The 19638-nt window shown below is 48.4% G+C and overlaps 1 protein-coding gene across 5 annotated transcripts in view; it reads right to left on the bottom strand.

The window, feature by feature from the left end:
• CHCHD6 (coiled-coil-helix-coiled-coil-helix domain containing 6) overlaps positions 1–19638 on the bottom strand; it is a 119987-nt gene that overhangs the window by 14294 nt on the left and 86055 nt on the right. For 2 of the 5 annotated variants that reach the window (XM_030502442.1, XM_030502441.1), the window contains one exon: positions 718–1260. The exons of the other annotated variants lie outside the window; for them this stretch is intronic. In XM_030502442.1, the coding sequence (XP_030358302.1) occupies positions 1237–1260 (24 nt within the window). In that variant the 3' untranslated portion in view covers positions 718–1236. Of the gene's footprint in view, positions 1–717; positions 1261–19638 lie in introns of those variants that run through there. 5 annotated transcript variants of the gene reach the window in all.

Below are 19638 nucleotides of genomic sequence, written 5' to 3' on the forward strand. Positions count from 1 at the left end.
GGATGAGGGACTTTTGGAGAGGGGCTTTGGACAAGGGCTTGTAGGGACAGGACAAGGGGAATGGCTTTAACCTGCCAGAGGGGAGATTGAGATGAGCTCTGAGGCAGAAGCTCTTCCCTGTGAGGGTGCTGAGGCGCTGGCACAGGGTGCCCAGAGAAGCTGTGGCTGCCCCATCCCTGGCAGTGTTCAAGGCCAGGTTGGACACAGGGGCTTGGAGCAACCTGCTCTAGTGGAAGGTGTCCCTGCCCGTGGCAGGGGGCTGGGACTGGAGGAGCTTTAAGCTCCCTTCAACACAAACCAGTCTATGATTCTATGAAGAAATGCCAGATGAACAGTGCTCCCACCATCCCTCGGCTCCGCAAGCAGAGGGCTGGAAACGGAGCACAGGGCTGAAAGAGGTGGTGGTTTAGTCAGACAAAGCAGGAACTGCACACAGAGATAACCTGGGCTCTGCATTCAGCAGGCAGAGGTTTTTTCAGTGTGATTCACCACCCCCGTTCCCTCCAGCCAGGACTTTGCACTCACTCTTCCAAGTACTTTCAAACAAGCCAAAGTCATTCAGCCCACAACCGAAACGAACAAGTTTTGTGATTTATAAACTGTGACTCGAAATATTCCTATTCCTTACCCTGGCTGGGAGTTTTTGTTGGCATGGGCAGCAGGCAGAAAACAGCAACTGACAAACCGATGGGACTGGAAGGATCTCACAGCACACAGTGACCATTAAACTCTTTATTGTTCAGGAGGGAACCTTGGAAGGGTAGAAACGCGCCTGCTGGTGCAACCAATGGGAGCACACTGGGAACAGTTAATCCTAACAACTAGCCAGGGTCACTTCCAAATAATCCAGACCCCTTTCACCAGAGCAAACGGACAAAGATAACAGCTCTTGAAACTCCGAGGTGAATTAGTGAAACCAAAGCTAGCACAGGGTGAACCAGTGTTGGGCAAGGCTCCAAACTACAGGCTGTGCTGGAAGCACCTAGGGCCAATGTGAGTCTTTACACTGTAATGCAATAAAAAGGAAACTACAGCGTCCCCCTCCCCTGGGACCCTCCTCCCAACTGCAGGAGCATCCCCTGAGACTGAAACATGCAGACAATTAAAAGAAGAATCATGTTGTCTTGGACCGCGAAGGGCAGAAGGCACCGGGTTTGGTCAGTGTCTATCCAGAAGGATGCTGGGGCTTCCAAGGGTGTCTGTGGTCCCTGTCCTCTGCTCTTTGGTGGCTGATGCTTATCCAGAATTAACTAACAGCTCCTGGGTGAAAAAGGAGACAAAGGAGAAGGCAGGAGGTTAGTTATGCAGCTGCTGACGTGGGATGGTTTCCTTCAGAAGTGAAGGAGTAATGTTGGCAGGGTGAAATTCCCACAGAAAAACCATCAGGTTTCACCTCTTGTAAAACACAAGACACTCGGGACAGAGCAGAAACAAGGCAGCAGGTCATGGTATCACAGGCAAGACCCATTCAGTGAACAAGAACGTGTGGTCAGTTGTAAATGACCAGGGTTTGTAAATCCCATGGCCTGCAGTGGCAGAGGAGAGCCGTGGTCGCGGGGGAGCCTCGGAGGAGCTGGGTCACAGGAGTAAGTGTGGCTCCATGCGAAGTCCCAGCCACAGCGGGACACGGGAGCACTTGGACTGGCTGCCACCAAACATGCACACACCACTCGCTCATCCTGGAACGGGGTCAACCTAAGAGTGAGCACAAAGGATGAAAGAGAGGGACTCGGAGCCTGCCCTGACATGGTTGACAGCCTTTATCCTATTGAGACCCAAATCCTCCTAAAATTCAAAGCGAAATCATGCCTGTTTTGACCCCACAGCAACCTCCTGTTCTCTAAGTGATACATCCTCAGACCCTGCATGTACGTGTGTATGAGCTGCGGTTTTCCAAGGGGTAGAAAAACCAGGAGGCTTTCGGCCTTTTTACGATCAAGATTGCAGAGACTGCTGTGGTCTCCTCTTGTTTTTACCTTATCAATCCTATAAAGTCAAAGAAATCAAGCCAAGAATGCCACCAGCAGTGGATGAGAACACAGCTGACACCAAATATAACACCTCTCCCTCTGAGGGTCTGGGGTATCAGTGTTGGACCCTACTTTCAAGCCTAAGTAATCAGCTCTCACGCACCAGCAATGGCATCTTTAGATCAGTGCTACACCAAGAGCAGCATCGCATGGGGTGAGCCCATCCTGAGAGGTGCAGTTCCATTCTGCAGAGCAGGCAGCACTTACCCATGTTGAGAGGACGCTGCTAAAGCCACCTATAGAAAGACAACCGAAGAGTTACCTGCATGTGGTCTCAGCACCCATTGTTACCAGGGCTGGATTTGAGCTTGGTTTTACTCTCTAGGCACTAGTCTGTCTTAGGAGAGAAGCTGTGCTTCCCTGAATGTGAATCAGAAAGGACAACATCACACAGCAATGATGCTGGCATGCTTGGCAGTGTCTGTCAGAAGGTGAGGGTGTCATTTGGGCTACTTCTGCACCGCAGGCTGATACTGCCTGACACCTGCAAGGTCAGCATATCCAGCCTACACTGACCATGCATCTCCAAAGACAGCCCCATCTCTAACAACAAGGAACTGGAAAAGCTTCCCAGGACTCAGGAACAAGGAGAAAACTGTTTGCCAAATTATTTAGACAAAGCTTATCCAGAAACATGACAAATGAACCATCAATATCACCCGACTGACTCTAATTTCCCAGGTAATTTTTCCCGTCATTAGTGACTTTAAAGTTTCACACAGCAATATATTTGAAACCCTCCAATAGCACTCACACAAATTGTAATGAGTGAGGCAGCAACAACTCGCAATCAATTCTGCAATAAAGTCATTTGCTGCATTCGCACTGAAACACTTCAGTGAAGTGTCCAGGAATGCTACAGCAGAAAAAGCCACTGATGGGGCCACTCTGTGGTTAACCCTTATGGGAGAGAGCAAAACCTTTTTCTCCAAAGTAATTCTAAAGAATCTCAGTTGCCCAATTCCATGTTCAAAATCATAACTACAGATTTTTACTCCTTTCAGGAGAAAACGCAAACAGGCAGCGCTTAACCTCAACCAATTATTTCCAGCCTCACCTACCCACGTAGGGGATGCATTGAGCTGGAGGCTTACAAACATTCCTTGTGCCAATCCATCAGGTTCCATCTCCCCCTGCATGACTAACCTGAGCACTGGACCCTGCACTGCCAGGGAGCCAGACACCGGTGTCCTGCTGCCCAGCTCTCACCAAGGGACACTGCTGGGAGCAAAGGATGCAGGTAACGATGCCATCCATCACCCCACACTGCTCCCAGGAGTGGCCTGGTACAATTACACATCTAAAACCAGCCTGTGCTGGATGGAGCAACTCATTAACATCCTCTCCCTCATCAGGGGCATGAGGTGCTGATGAAGGCCACTGAGCTGGCATTTGGGGGAACTGAGGCATTCCCAGTACACAACAGAGGGATGCTTCCCAGCTGTTTCAGACTTTCCTGCTCAGATGCCAATCCAGATCTCACAGCATTTGCCATGCCGGTGTAGACCACTACTGTCCTGAGCCCTGTAATCATATAAGAAGAGGAGATATGATATGTAATCATATATAAGAGCCAGAGCTCTCCTCTTGCAGCTACTGCAGAGCTTCACGTGGCCATGGCACACTGCTCCGTGAAGCTCTGCAGGCCTCGTGGTCTGTTAGCCCATTGTAGAAGTCTACACTTGTTAGAGTACACATATAATTGTTTCCTCTGTTCCTAGGCCATCAGTTTATAAACCTGTGGCTAACTGCTTAAAAGCACAGTTGCATCAATTTCATGCCTCGCATGCTGTGTAATAGCGTGGAAGGACACCACATCTCCAAGCCTAAACCCACTCTTTGCTAAGCTAACCATCTACACCAGCCTTTTAATTCCACTTAGCACTGCAACCATGCTGACACAGGTTTGCCACCCCTCCATTTCCTTCTGACCCAGAATCCTCCCTGCAAGATACTACATGGTTGCTACAAACACTTACCTTGAGCAGAAAGAGCCAGAAAGGGGAAGAAGAAGTCTCACCTCTCCTCATTGCCTATGAACCAGACAAGCTGCATATGCAACAAGCGCAGGCAGCCTGCAATCACAAGCTGTTCCCACAGGACAGGATACTCCCAATTAATCGAGCGGAGGCTCAACCTGCAGAAGTTTGGTGCCTCATCACAAAACAACAGCTCCACAGTTGGCATTGGCTGGTCTCTGCTGCAGTCTTAGAACAACCACCCTGGAAACAAGCAGCCTTGGAGAGTGCACCGCACACTGCAAAGAGAAGGGACGGTGCCCTCCTTGCCCCGGGCAGCATCCTCCCGCCTCCCGCAGCCACTGCAAGAATCTCTCTCCTTGAAAGCCCAGACCCTGAAGAACTTCCTCCCTCCCTGTTTGCCAGCACTGCTGTTTGCCAAGCCTCGGCTGAGCTAGGACATATTGATTTAACCAGCCTTTAGTCCCACGGGGTAAACCCGGCAAGTCTCCTCCAGCGAGCGCCTTACTCTTGTCCCAATATTCCTTGAAGCAGTTGCACCACAGCACTCACACACACGGGCACCGTGTAGCTGGGATGAAATCAGAAAGCAGATACCCCCATGATAAATGACTCGGTGCATTCGGAGTGTCAGTGACAAAGTAGAAATTAATCTCCACAGTTCCTGTGGAGATTGCCATGGGCAGGCAGCTCCCAGCACCGGGATACCTGCTGGCACCCAGCAAACCTCAGTAACGCGACTGCACAACTTCTGCATCTCGGTTAGTCTACAAAGAGGCACTAATGAAAAACAAAATCCTGACCTGTCCTAAGATGGGTGTTCAAGGCCTTTCCCCCTGGAGAAAGCATTTGTTGCAGGGCTATTAGCACCCCAAAGCACTGCAAGGGACATTTGAGTCACTTTGGGTTGATGTATGCTGTAGGTATTTTTTGGTTATGTGCAATTTGTTCTGTTACATTCAGGGTATTGGCTATTTTGTGGAGCAGCTGTGCTGACTAATGGATCACAGCACTTCTGTGCCATACAGTTATTGCACAGAAAAGCCTCTCTGTCTCTCTCATCCTTCAGGAGCCCAACAGTTGCTGTCCTTGGGTTTGGAATAAGGAGGGGCAGGAGTATGCCTGGCAGCAACAAAAAACATTAATTCAAAAGGGTATGAAGAGAGTTTTGTTTCCCCTCTTCTCTGTACTGGTGTTAATGGCTTTGCAAAGCAGAGAAGTTCACCCAGTGACTTCTTGGCTGCTTCCCCAGATGGTGTCTCCAGAGCTGGCCTGGCAGCACCAAAGACGCCTGTCAAAAACCGCCCAGACGCATTGTCCGGGTGCCCAGAAAGGGCTTTCCTGTGGAAGTGCCCTGGTCCACACACCCACCAACAGAGCACGGAACAGAAGCTGCCGTTCTGGCTTCCTCTCCCCCTCCTCACTCTCTTCTGACTCACAAGAGCCAACACGCTGTTTGCTCTGCTCTGCCCCGACGCCTCCCCATCACCCCGCATCACCCGCATATGAAGTTATTTACTAGCATGACTAATCTCTGGCTGTTTTGAGACTCACCTGTTTGTTCATGCATTCTAACATTGATTTCCTCCACACAATTGTTCTGATCACGGCTCTAACTCGCAGAGAGCTCCCGTCATTAGCCTTGCTTAACAGGAAATGTTTTGCCCCTGACTGAGCAGCTCCACAGTTACTAAACTGCACAAAACCCTCCTCCCGGCTGGGGGCTGCGTCTCCCCGCTGAGCTGGTAGCCCCAGACATCACAGTAGGGAACACGCTCAGTGCTTTTGATTTTGGACATGTGCTAGAAAATACCAGGGCCAGGAGGTACAAACACAGCTCTACAAAGAGGCGCTGCTGAAAGGATGCTGTTAATTAACCACCATACAAACTGAAGGCAGGTTTTGTTCAATCAATGTTAATTGCATTTAATCTCCTTCTTGCCGTTAAGAAAAGCCACCGAGCCAGGCTGATGTTGCTGGTGCCTGACATGCAGATTCCACCCACGTTTGGGAGGCAAGGCAGGAAGAGAAAAGTAATGGAAAGAAAGGAAATAACCCTTCCTCAGCCCTTCCGCATCGCTGCACAACTTCATTGGGTCTGCTCCATTATTTAAACAATTTTTGTTTTCCAATAACATTATAGAGGAGCTCAAAGGATGAAAATCAGACGTGGAGCTTTTCACCACTAGTTATTCTTGCTCTCCTGGGTGCAACAGCTTTGCTAACCTGCACAGCCCTGGTTATTGGGCTTCTGTACTGGACCGAAGTACAGAAAATCACTTACGTGAAGCAGTTTTCAGTCCTGGGCTGGTCCCAACAAACTTGCCAGTGCCTCAGTTTGACCTACAACTGCAGACTGCCACCTCCCACCAGCTCTGCCAAAGCCTCTCTCCTCACCTTGCTGCTGCCCACAGCTCCACCACATGCCAAAGCGTGCTGAAGTCTGTCTTCTTCCGATGTCTTGTAACATGAAGTAGTGTTTGCTGTTAAACACCTCTGACCAAATGTGCGTTGTAAGACAGCACACGTTGAAGCCTGAACTTCCCAGGTAAACCGCTAGTGCATCCATCAGTGACTTGGCTCTGACGTAGGTACTGTGCCACTCTGCCCAGCCTGCTTGGGAAATGGGAATGCTCCTCTTCCTCCTGCAGGAACCAAGCCTGGGGGCAGAGGGGCAGCTTTGGTAGCACAGGAAGCTCAAGGTGGTAGATTTCATGACTACAGCCTCATTGCTTATTGTAAGCACTTTGCCTTTTCCCAAACCAGTCTCAAGAGCAGCAGTCAAGCCCGGGCTCTGCTCTCCCCATGGCAGCACACACCTCGCCTGAAGTTGATGCTGCAGCTCAGCGCAGATTTCCTGCATCCCTTGACAAGCGTTAGTCCCAGTGCCTCTCACTGTATAAAGTGGACGTATCACAAGTGCCGTGAAGGACTGGCTGAGTTTTAAGTGGTCTGAAATGGCTCCACTAGACTTGGTCAAGATTGCTTTAAAATCATTTCCCATTAGGGCTGTGACCCTCTCTCTTTACAGCCAGCATAATGACTCTACCTCAGGGGAAGATAATTACATCCCACTATCTATACACATCACAAAGTGTACACTGCAGACAGCATCGTGCCTTTCTGGAACAAGCCAGAGAAGGTAATGCAGGAGGAAAAGGAGATGACATTGGATGCCCCTCCACCCCACAATTGCAGCCACCCTGAGCGTTTCCCAAGCTCGTGGATTAGCCCCCGGGAGGGATAAAGGGATCCAGAAGGCACAGAGTGTTTCTAAAGCAGAACAACGACAACTTGTACAAATCCAGCTCTGGTTTTGTGAGGATTAAAATGAACTTCACCCAACTGTGAATATCCGTTTCCAGAGCCAAAAGGAATGGAAAACCACTTACTGATGCAACAGCATTTCATTATTTCAAACCCTAAGCCCAACGCTTCCAAAAATTAAGGACAGGCAACAGTAATGTTATTGCTGGGGGACGTTGGCTGCAGGGGTTTAACCGCTGAACTGCCAAGCCCTGCTCCGAGGACAGCATAATGAATCACAATGCACAAAGAAAGGCAACTCCTCATTCCTGCCCTTGCTACCAGGATAATCAGTGGGGAAAGTAAAAGGAAAAAATAATCCCAGAAGCCAAGAGACTTTGGATTAAGTTGTATAAATGACCTGTTACCACCTAACACAAGCAAGAAAGAAATGCAATAAATACCTGCAAAGACATTCCAGTATTTCGGATTAAATGGATTACAGAAACGGAAAGTACATGATGCAAGATGTTATAAAACAAGATGCCAGGAAAGTGCAGGAATTTGAATCAGGCTGGCAAATGATCCCTGCAGACTATTGAGGAAAATTAATAGAGAGAAAGGGTAGAGAAAGGATACAGTAAGAACACTGACTGATGAACACTGTAGTTAGGATGTGTAAATTCAGGATGTCAGACTCCCACTTAAATCTACTGCAGCCCTGGAACAAAAATAGCAAATCCTACTGTTAAAAAGCACTGGAAGTAACAAAGTCAGGTACACCAAACCCTGTTTCACGATAGGTTCCCCCTGTGCATCCCTCAAGATTGAAGTTTGTGACTTTAATTATTCCTGGAACACCGTGTATATAGGGATTCAAAGCAGGGATTACTAGCAGGATCCTTGTTGTAAGTGCCACTTCTCAAACAAATTACACTTCACTGGATGCCAGTAACATACACAAGAAAACAAATTAGATAAAGGCAGCAGGATGGCAAGATACAGATCTGGTGCACGGAAATTTCACAAGGTCACCCAGAAAAATAGAGACACCTAGAATCTAAACTCCTCCAAGGTTTCTAATTCCACAGTGCATTAAAGCTGCACGTGACCCAGACACAAGACACCTTCAATACACCAGTGACTCCACACAAGCCTGAGACTGAGCCTAGCTGAGCCACGCTTGCTTGGGGAGAAGTGCCATCAGGGAGCAGGAAGAGAGAGCCAGGAGATAAAGAGCAACCCCAGTTGTCCTCTGAACTCTGAGGGATCAGCCCCATCCCATCCCTTGCCTCTGGCTGTTCACAGCCAAACACAGATGGGTGGGAGAAGCCAGGAGAGAGGATGTCACTTTGCATGGAGGCAGATAGAGCAGCTCCTTGGCGGCAGGGCTTCTTCACAGGCTGACCCCAAGCTTTACAGACTGCACTTTGCCTTTCCAGAGCTCATCCTAGAGCAGATCATTAACCTGCACTAGTTCTAACAAGAACTCCAGGAATTTCCATGGAGATGGAAGCACAAGGAAGTCCAGACCTCGGGTAGAGTGCACAGACCTGACGGCCCCTCAGCTCCAGCACTTTGCCTTTGAGATGAGATCTCAAGAGAGGTTGTTGAAGTCTCATCCTGGGTTTAACCTGCCTCTGGTGATACCGAACCTTGCAGCTCTCCCATGGCTGCAGGAAGGCAGGTCCCAGGCTCTGCTGCCAGTCTCCTCCCAGCTTCACCAGCAGCTGTAGATAAATCCCATCTCCATTTCCCTTTCTGTGCACAAGGCAATGCTACTTACCAACCACACAGAGGAAGGATAATTATTCACCAGCAGAAGATGCTAAAGAAATGCAAAAAAATGGCACAGCTCCCGAGGGATCCATCCCTCTGTACAATTTGCATTTGGGCTTCAGAGGAAGTCTAGTGCTTTATCCCGCCCCTTTCTGCCTTGCTTTAGCAGGCTCCTGCACTGGATAAAGAGATTCCTTCTCCAGGTCGGGGTAGCATTTCTACACGTAAGGTATGGCTCACTCCGGCCTCATCCAGCCTCATACACCAAGCACAGAGGCAGAGACTTCTCCAGATATCCTTTTTCGATGCCTAATTCTATTTCTGCTCAGCAATACAGTGAAATTCCACGCAGAAGTATTATGAGCTTGACTGCCTTTATTTGTTTAACAGTTCCCATTTTCATTAAGCTGTTGCTACTCGGCAGGCAGTAATTCTATTTGTGTGATAGCCGTATTCATCTCGTATGGGTGTAGATGCTGCCCTCCTTTCCCTTCTAGCTGAAGAGGCAAAAGTCAGCAATAATAGAGCTAAGGGAGGACTGGGAATTCTCATGGCTGTTTGTGGATACATGTGGGATATAACTTCTACCTGGTTTTGCAGAACGCGTCCCAAAGACTCGGCTCACCCTACAGGTGAATTTTAAAAGAGTAAAATTCCATTTGGAAACTACAACCGCTGCCCAGGTACAATCCAGAAATGGCAACATCTGTCAGCAGAATCAGCTCACTGCATACAACCATGGAATGCTTTGGGTTGTAGGGACCTTAAAGATCATCCAGTTCCAGCCCCCTGCCACGGGCAGGGACACCTTCCACTAGAGCAGGTTGCTCCAAGCCCCTGTGTCCAACCTGGCCTTGAACACTGCCAGGGATGGGGCAGCCACAGCTTCTCTGGGCACCCTGTGCCAGCGCCTCAGCACCCTCACAGGGAAGAGCTTCTGCCTCAGAGCTCATCTCAGTCTCCCCTCTGGCAGGTTAAAGCCATTCCCCTTGGCCTGTCCCTACAAGCCCTGGTCCAAAGCCCCTCTCCCAGCTTTCTTGTAAGCGCTCTGCAAGACTCAGCACTGCAACTCTTCTGCACCAGCTTATTGCTGACCGAGCGTTTCTGGTACTTGAGTATCAGATTTGAAAGAATTAATTACGTGTCTAACTCTTGCCAATCTCCACGTATCTCGAAATATCTGGTCCCAGGAGCTGCAAGATCTGATTAGACCACAAAGAAGAGAAGCCTGGTTGGTTGGCCTGCACCAAACCCCAGTCAGACAATCCTCTACCAAGTTCAGGCAACCAGGCAGAAAAATAACAGGCGTTTTGAAATGGTAATGACTGAACTGAGACAGTCAAATGACTCAGCCACACCTCTGCGAGGTTTCAGAAGCCATGCAGGAGCAGGGAGCCCTGCCTGCTGCTCAGCTCCGGGCAGGGAACGCGCAGTGCAGGCAGGACAGTGCTGGCTGCTCCTGCAGGACACACGGATGGGAATGGAGGGGCTGTGGATGGATGTTCCGGATGCCCAGGCGCAGGCACACCCAGGCAGGAACCTGCGTGCTCAGCCCTGGATGCAGAGGCCATCGCAGTATCTCAGCAAGATGGATTTGTTGTGAGCAGCTGCCCACCGGCACCCAACATAACCAATGCAATTAAGAGAACAGCAGATAAGATGCCCTACAACGTGAAACATGGATCTGAGCAAACAAAGGGAGAATGGTGAACACTGGGAGACGCATCTGTATTTCTCAATCAATGTCTCCTCCTGCCTCAATTCCAAATCCTTCTTTCAAGATTAAAAAGCTTTCCCAAGTGAAAAACAAGCTCAGCATTTCTCTAGCTGCTTCCTGTCCCTTCGCCTCTTCAGAAGGCACCCTGGTAGAATACCAGATGCTGGAATAAGCCACAAAAGCCTCCTAAATAATTATCTCCCATCTCCTCCACTGAAAATTTATAGTCCTGCATCTGTGTCAGGACAGAGGCCTCTTTCCATCTGTCTAAAACGCATCTTTTACGGAGAGGACACAGAGGTGGAATGTTTAATGGGAGCATCTGAAAACATATTAAGAGCCTGGAAAGAAAGCGACTGTTTAGCCGTGTGCTGTTCCCTGTCTTGTGGACGCTGCTCAAGTGGAGGGGGAGCTTGCTTTATTTTAAATATGACAAATGATGCTGGTCCCATCTTGTAATTTCCCTCTCTGTGCAGCATGCCTGTTCATGACAGATACTGTGCAGCTGCTTAGGTGTCCCTTTATCTGCTAGAAAAGTATTGTCTATTTGGAACCAACTCATCCTCAAACAGTAGCCCCTAAGGGGGAGAGAGAAAAGGGAGGGGAGAAAAGAGGCGAGGGAGCTGTCATCTGGGAATACATCCATGCTTCTGCTGCAAAGGCTCTGGCAAAAAGCAAGCATCATATTTAGCTTTAGCTACATCCTCTCTTCCCCCCTTCTAGACCATTCTTTCCCAGTGCCACTCAACACCTCTTTACACCCTCTTCCCACAAAGACCTTACCACTAACATCCATCTAATTTCACACTTGCAACCTGTGGAAACAAAGCAAGCCCTGAGCCTTCTCCTGCAGGTCTGTGCCAGTGCAGAGGAGCTTCAGGTCCCAACCTGAGCAGTCTGCAGATGAAGACAGGCAACATTTAAAAGAAAGAAAACCAAAACACATACAGGAAGGAAAAAGGGGGGATTGAGGGGGGAGAAAGAGAAGGGGAGGGGGGAGGCAATCGAAGGGTATTTATATTTTGTATTTAAAGAGAATCTAAGCAGGAACTTGCCAATTTTCTGTAGCCAGGATTAGAACAGAACAAACTCAAACACTCCGTCCTTCTGCAGAGCCCTCCGAGCTGAATCTCACTCTGCAAAATGGCCAATATAGAAAGCAGCTCATAAATCCCTGTGACGCAAGTAACTTCCCATTACTCTTGGGGAAACAGAGGCAGAGACAGATTCATTAATCCAAGTAAATGAATCCGTGAAGCAGGCTGGATATCTGAATCCCCATAATGTCCCACACAAGAAACAGCACCCAGGGCCCAGCAATTTCCGTGCCATGCAGCCTGGCACAAGCACAGCAATACACTGGAATGGATGAGAGTGTTTTTAGAAAGGAAAAATACAGTCATTAAACCACACCTGCCTTGGCCATGCAGCCTGCATCCTTATTAAAGCTTGGTTTAGTGCTTCAAAACGCCTCCCACCATCTCAGTCATCGCATTGTTAATACCAAAGACCAAGGTCACATCAGTAAGACGCTGCCTCAGAAACCTGCTGAGTAGCAGAGAGATGCAAAACCTGCCTGAGCAAGTGGGAACGTCCTCCAGCAGCTCAGCACCACTGGGTAATGCCCAGGCTGGCGAGGTAAGGCTGGCTTTGATATGCCATCACCATCCTGCAGCCTAGACACATCCAGAGAGGATGTTGCTACAGGCTGGTGTTCTGCCTCCAGCTTATGGAATACTACTTCCATCTGTGTGCAAAGAAAACCTTTAAAGCTGTTCAGATAGTTACATGTACACAAAGAGCTTTGTAAGACACTTATATTAAAGAATTGTTAGGACCAACACTGAATGGAAGACTTTTAAGATAAGAAACTGCCCCTTAATTATTTTTTGGTGGGGTTTCTTTGTTTTGAAAATAATGAAATTCCACTCATAAGATGGTATCAGTTGAGCTTAAACCGTGTAAGGTACCTGCCATCACTGGGGCTTCAAACTGAGGATTGTGCTCAGAAAGCTCTGTATTTATTGCCTCCCGAAATTCCAGTTCACAGGAAGACCGGCTGCTCCTGCAGGCGAAGGCTAATCCTACTGCCTCTTACTCATTATCAGTCCACAGCTACATTCCCACATGTGAGTGGTCCTGAGTGGATCTGCTGACGCCACCAAAGCACCATCCTGGGTGATGCTGACCAAAGGCCCCCAAGCACGAGGCTCTGGATCGCACAGCCCGGGTGCAGCCCTGCTGACACCAGCCTGCTTTTGCTCTTTAAGCAGCCTGGGAGGGACACAGGGCCGTGCACGCACACGTACAGACCCACCAGCCCACCCGCACGGGGGGACAGGCCGCTCGCTTCATCTGCGGAGAGCTCTTCCATCTGTGCCACTGTACTCGCTGCAGCGCTCCAACAGACAACCCGCTCCCCTTTCATCCGCTCCGCGGTGGCCGCTTCTCCGGAGCTGCCCATCATTTCCTTATCAAGCAGTAAAAACGTAGGATCACTCGAGACACAGCTCAGCCTTGCTGAGATTTCACTCTCTCAGCGGGTTGTAAATGCCCCTATAATGTTGGCTTTTTTAATCTTGTGTTATTATTACCCGCGGCTGCCATTCAGGCTGCAGAGAATAAAGCGCCAAGGCTTTCAGGACCCGCACAATGGCTCTGTGCCTTTGCCAGCAGTTGGACAAACAATACCTCTGTGTTTCAGCTTTATTGGAAAGCTTTCTGTTGTGGGAGTCTGCCTGCATGTGTCCCTCCGCTCGGGCAGCACGCAGGCACGAGCGTGTGCCTGTGGATTCAGCAGTGATCTCCAGGAGCACGTGCCTCCGCCACTGCCTATAGAACCAACACCAAAGCGTGCAGGCAGCTGCCTGCAAGCCCGGTGGTTCCTGTGAGCCTATGGAAGGATGGAGAGAAGGGCTGGGAGAGCCAGTGGGTCTTCTCTATAGATCAACCAGAGAATACAAAGCTGAACAGGGCCCCTCTGTGAATAATTACATTCATCTCGGCATAAATGGTATATGGAAGTCTGATGATCTATGACATAACTACGAAAATGTCAAAACTCCACTTCCCCAGATCATGTTCTCACATGAAATCTTGGCTTCCGCTTAAAACAAAAGAGCCCGAGATCCTCCTGTTTGCAAGGAAGGCTTCAGAAGTGGATCAGCCAAAAAAGCACGGATCAGAATGCGGAGGGGATGTGAAGAATGCAGGGCTCTTCTCATCTGGGGAGCCTGACTGCTTTGGTTGGTTCGTTACTGCTTGCAGGGGACACTGTGGATGTGTGAGCTCTTCCAGAGCTGCAAATCCTCCCTCCCTCAGGGAACAAGCCATGCTGCACGCCCTTCACTTATTCAAAACCCGGGAGAGAAGTCAGAAACTCCCCCCAAACCCAACTTGTCAAACTGTTTAGAAAGGCACTGGAGTTATTCCATTTGCCTTCTGGTTTTAAGCAAGGGAGTCACGTTCTTATACCACCGCTGCCTAGGCAGGAGGGTGCACGGGTTGATTTTATTTATTCCTTCCCTTCTCTTCCTTTTAAATAAAACCCCAGATTCTCATGTACTTGTAAAACTTCAGGTACAACTCCACAAAACTAGGGCAATAGAAAACATGCCAAATACTTCAAGGCTTGGCAACAGCGAGTGCCTGCCTGTCTCCGTGGCAGGAGGAATGTCTGTCTGTCGTAGCCAATGTTTCTGAGTAAGAATGTCTCATCCCAATAGCCTGTGTACGTCTGAAACATTGATGCCGACAGCTCTCCAGGAAGAGACCTTGACATTTTGCTGAAAACCACGTCCCCATCTCCCCTAAACATCAGCAGAAGGCAGAAAAACCTGGCAGGTCTGAAAACCTGAGCATCAGGTGCTGCCTGCAGCAAGAATCCCGGTTAAAATGGAAGAGGCAGCGGTGCAATGAGCACAGGAGTCCTGGGGTACCAAGGAACCCACTTCCCAGTTTCCCAGCCCCGTGTCCACAACTCTCCTGTCCCACACTTGGGAGCTACAAGAAGAGATATTTTGAAGGGGAGGAAATTGAAGCTTTGCTATCTTAAAAAGAATAAATAAAAGGTGAATGGTTTGAGCACACAGTGTATTATCAGCATGGTATTATGTGCCTCGTGCACCTGGAGAGATAAAGTGCAACCCGCTCCGAGCTCCAGCGTGCCGGTACCGGGGCTGGCAGGGGAAGATGAGCTCTGCTCTCTGCGGACAGACTAACTGGATTGCAATGTTCTCTTCCCGAGAAGAGTAATGAAGTGCCCAGAGAGCCTGCAGAGATGTCAGAGAAACAGCTGCCGTTAGACCCTTTGCAGGCCAAAGGCAGATTAAGGATAACACAACACCAGCAAAACAGCGCCTTATCAACCGCTAAGAAATGGGGGCTGAGTGATGGTGGTGATAGTGGTCTGCATTCAGCCCTGCCCGCACAGCCCAAGTGTCCAAATGGCTCTGAAGCAAGGAAGAGCAGACAGGCAGGAGAGCCGGAGCTCCGATGGGCTGTCTGGAGAGGCAATGTGAATACCTCCCCTTTCAGTACCGCTCTTCATCCACAACATTTCCGAGACATCCATTCAACCTCAACACTCCAAACCACAGAAGTAATATCAGCCCAGGTAGAGATGGGCAAATAAACACGAGTTAAATGACTGCTCAAGGTCGTCCAAGGACTACGAGAGGCACGCGCGTCTAGCAAGTAGATTACTCTTCCCTTTTGAAAGGCACACAGACACACACAGGGGATTGGAACTGCTTAGCCAGGTGTGGAGCCTGCTGTGAGCAGCACAGCTTCACTGAGCAGCCGCTCTTCCCGCTGCCGTTCCACCGGCGCTAACATGTAAGAAAAGCAAACCTTTATAACCAAATCCATTCAAACAGATGCAAATAGGGATGGGGGGGGTCTGCATCTGGGCTAAGTTACTGTAATCTACGCATCCTATTTGTTTGCTCGTTATTAAATTACCCACAAGCCATTGACAATTCGAGTCTCTCTCCAAGAGGCAGAGATTAACTCGGAATTGCTATGCAGAAATGCTGCTCTCCAGCGAGATCAGCCTCATGATGAGCTGCGGACATTTGGGAACAAAGGTGAGCTTCCCTGCAAGAAACGAGAGGCACAGAAAGATGGGCAAAGGCTGCAGTGGGCAGAAGAGGATGGGCAATGCAGGAATCTATGGGGAATGGTTTCACACACACGCTGCATACAGTGGTTTCACATGGACTGATGAAACCCACTCGTGTTCCTGGAGCACATGAGCTGTGCTTCTGTCCAAGCACTAATGCAAATGAGATGTTCAGTGAAAGCCAGTATGTAAATATTAATTTAACAACCTAGTTGAGAAAGCCTCAGCTCATCTATAAATAGCTGGTTTATTAGCAGGTGATGCTGAAGCAGCTATCCTGGCTCCTCTTCCCACCATCCCCTGTGCCATCTTGGTTTTATTGACCCCCGAGACATGATGACTCTCAACCGTACGCAGCTTGCTTCTCCACCACTACCTGCAGAGCAGCTACAACCACTTGACAATACAATACATATTTATCAAGGCCCTTACACAACAAGGATCCTGTGGCACTATGCACACAGTGGCTCACAGCTGCAATTAAAGGAAGAAAACGGTTTAGAGAAATAGAAAAATCATGCAGCCTCGCTTTTAAGCAGGAGGTGGCCGAGGAGCTGGTCACTCAGGAACCATCAAGCATTTAAGGAGTGACTGACACAAAGCCAGGCACCGTCTGCACTTACACTGTGCACTTGGCAAACTGAGCATCTGGAACAGCAACACCTTTAGTAACTCTAAGCCACCAGAGAAGCATTTTGCTATCTCAAAACAAGATGTCAAAATCCTGCTCTCTTCCCACGGTTTTATTTCATCTAGAATTATTATTTTATAACACATGATAAATCTTACAATCCGCTACCATCCCTTTGGGCTGCATAGGCAGGAATCCCTTCTTTCACACCGGCACAAGACAGCTATTGAACAGCAACCCCACGGCAGAGCTTTGGGCCCAGCACTCAAGAATATTCCATCCTGGTAAAACTGCCACTCGGATCAGCCCAACAGGATTGCCCTGAAACCACAAGAATTATGATGTTTTGGGCTATTCACGTGGATTTGTATGTGGTCTCCAGAAGTCTTTTAAAGCCTCAGCCTTCCTCCTGCTGCAAAGAACAGTGACAACATACTTGTTGGGCTGTGGTTGTAAAGAGGCAGATTGATCTAGAGGAACAGAATGGACTTTGTTATCCCTTCCTCCCACTTGCTTCGAGTTTCTAAAGAAACCTTCTGAGCACAAGAAGTTACTATACTTCTCCAAGCCATATGATAAGCAGAAAGAAAAAATTAAACCAGACACAATCAACACTTTTTTCCCCTGTGTAAAGTCTATTATATTCTTACAGCTTGGACAGAGCAGGCTGTAGAGCTTATCCTGAGAGGGAACCCGCTGTGCTGGGCATCACTGTGATGGTCCTTTGGTTTTTAAGACCATTAGGGACTGTGGAAAGGAAACTTTTGCAATGAATTTCACTTATTGAACTGTCTTTTCTGAGTCGAAGTTCTTCTGGTTTCCACTGTTTAAGGAAATAAGATAGAGGAGCTTGACTTGGCAGAAGAGAAGCTTAAAATAAAGCCATGCTCAGAAACGCTGCGGAATTTAGCAAGAGAAGGGCTAAACATTGCCAAATTGATCGTAAAGAATCGGTTGTTCTCATTAATCAACCAAAAAAAGCCTAGCAATAGATTTGCAATCGTCTTTACTGTATTATTTACTTTAATAAAACTGTCATAAATCTAATAGCAATTGTAAGCAGCACCAAGGACGAACTGAAGCATTTTACATAGGTCAGTAAAAGCAAGATGCTCCAACAAGGCATCAAAACAGCCTTCCCAGGAGAAATCCACACAGTTGCCGCCTCCTTTGTCTTTGATGTAAAGCTACATTTAAACCTGCAGTGCCAAGCGACCCACAAGTAGCTTGTTCTCTTCCCCAAACCTCTATGTGTGCCATTTCCTGCAGCTCCTGCAAAGTTGCTGCTCCCTTTGTCTGCTGTCTCCTTTCCATATCAGCACATCCATTGCCCAGATCCCGGATTTCCCAGCCCAGCCCATTGTCATCCAGTAGTCCTTACAAGCCAGGACCTGAAGAAAAGTTTAACTAAGTTTGGTTCTCTCTGCAGTCAATTTGGAGCAACCAGAGCACTGATGAAATCCAGCTTATCCACAGTAATTCACTCTTCACACTTGTTTAACCACGGCCACTCACCGAGGACAGGCTGGCAGCCGTCTCTGTGCGTTGGAGACTCCACCACGCTGCCAGGAACTGTGCTGAGCCACGTCCACATCACACGTCAGTGGAGATGGACTGCACCCTTCAGCTCGGGGATGGAAAGATCAAGCTGCTAGATGGGTTCTCTTCCTTGCCAGGTGCACTGATTTTTATCAACAGGGAAAGCCAATTAAAGTTGATAAAGACACATTCTCTGCTGGTTTTTCCTTACTGCCCACTGCTCAGTGCCAGTGTAATGGATAATGTTCTGCCTGTGGGTGTATTTTCTAAGATCTGTCAGTTCTGACAGCATTTTGGCACCTGGATAACTCAAGATCTACACCCAGGGTCCAGGAACGCACCATTTCTCAGTAGCTGATGGGTACATTTTTCAGCAGGGCTTCCCTAATTAAAGGGCTAGAAAGAGATGATCTCAGATGGATAGGTTTTGCAGTCAGATGTTTTACACTTGGTTTGATGAATTATAAATCACCTTTTGCAACTTTTGGAACACGTGAGAAGAGCAAGAGAAACTACAGCAGTGTGTCCAAAACATTACCACATAATTACTTGTTTCCAAATTCCACCTCTGTCCCTATGGCAAGACCATTAAAGACATACTCAAGGAAAGCAATGCTCATTGAAAAGGAACATGAAAAATAGTATTCTAGATAGCAATAAATAAACTGATGCTATAAAGTGAGACACTGCTGCTCTGGACGTACTCCCACATGGCAGGATTTTGCCCCAGATATAGAATCCCAGACTGGTTTGGGTTGAAGGGACCTTAAAGCTCATCCAGCTCCAACCCCCTGCCACGGGCAGGGACACCTTCCACTAGAGCAGGTTGCTCCAAGCCCCTGTGTCCAACCTGGCCTTGAACACTGCCAGGGATGGGGCAGCCACAGCTTCTCTGGGCACCCTGTGCCAGCGCCTCAGCACCCTCACAGGGAAGAGCTTCTGCCTCAGAGCTCATCTCAATCTCCCCTCTGTCACTTCAAAGCCATTCCCCCTTGTCCTATCACTAGATGCAATGTAGCCTGAAAGCTATAGAGAAAGAAGTCCCAGAATAACCATCTGGAATGGGGAAAAAAAACATTTGTTGTTAATTTAAAACATGAAACCGAAGCAATACAATGCAGAGCAACCAGGATGTGAAAAGCATTTCCAGGCACTGAGAGGTTAAAACAATTATTTGAACAGCTGGGAGAATTAAAATGGTAAAATAATAGCTACCCTTCAAAATTGTACAGATGCAAAGAGACTCTTCAATGAATAACTGATAAAGGGGAAAAAAACATTTTAGAGAGAAATTGTTTCACGCATGAAGGTCACACAAGTAACAGCTCCTCTCAAGAATCTGGATTTTGAGTCTTGGCAAGAGATGAGTGGTGGGGTTGACACAGCAGCCTTCTACCTGCAGGGACTCAGGGTCAAATCCTGAACGCTCCAAGTTACACATGAAAGCGACTTGGGGCATATCCTTTCCACTGCTTTTTGTGAGCTGTTCCCCACCACAGCACAAGCAAAGGTCACCCAGGATCAGGCTGGAATTGCTGGAGCAGTCTGTTTGCTTTCCCAAGGAGTTCTCCCAGCACCAGCACAACCTCTATGGC

The sequence above is a fragment of the Strigops habroptila genome, chromosome 11, assembly GCF_004027225.2.
Source record: "Strigops habroptila isolate Jane chromosome 11, bStrHab1.2.pri, whole genome shotgun sequence".
NCBI classification, from domain to species: Eukaryota; Metazoa; Chordata; class Aves; order Psittaciformes; family Psittacidae; genus Strigops; species Strigops habroptila.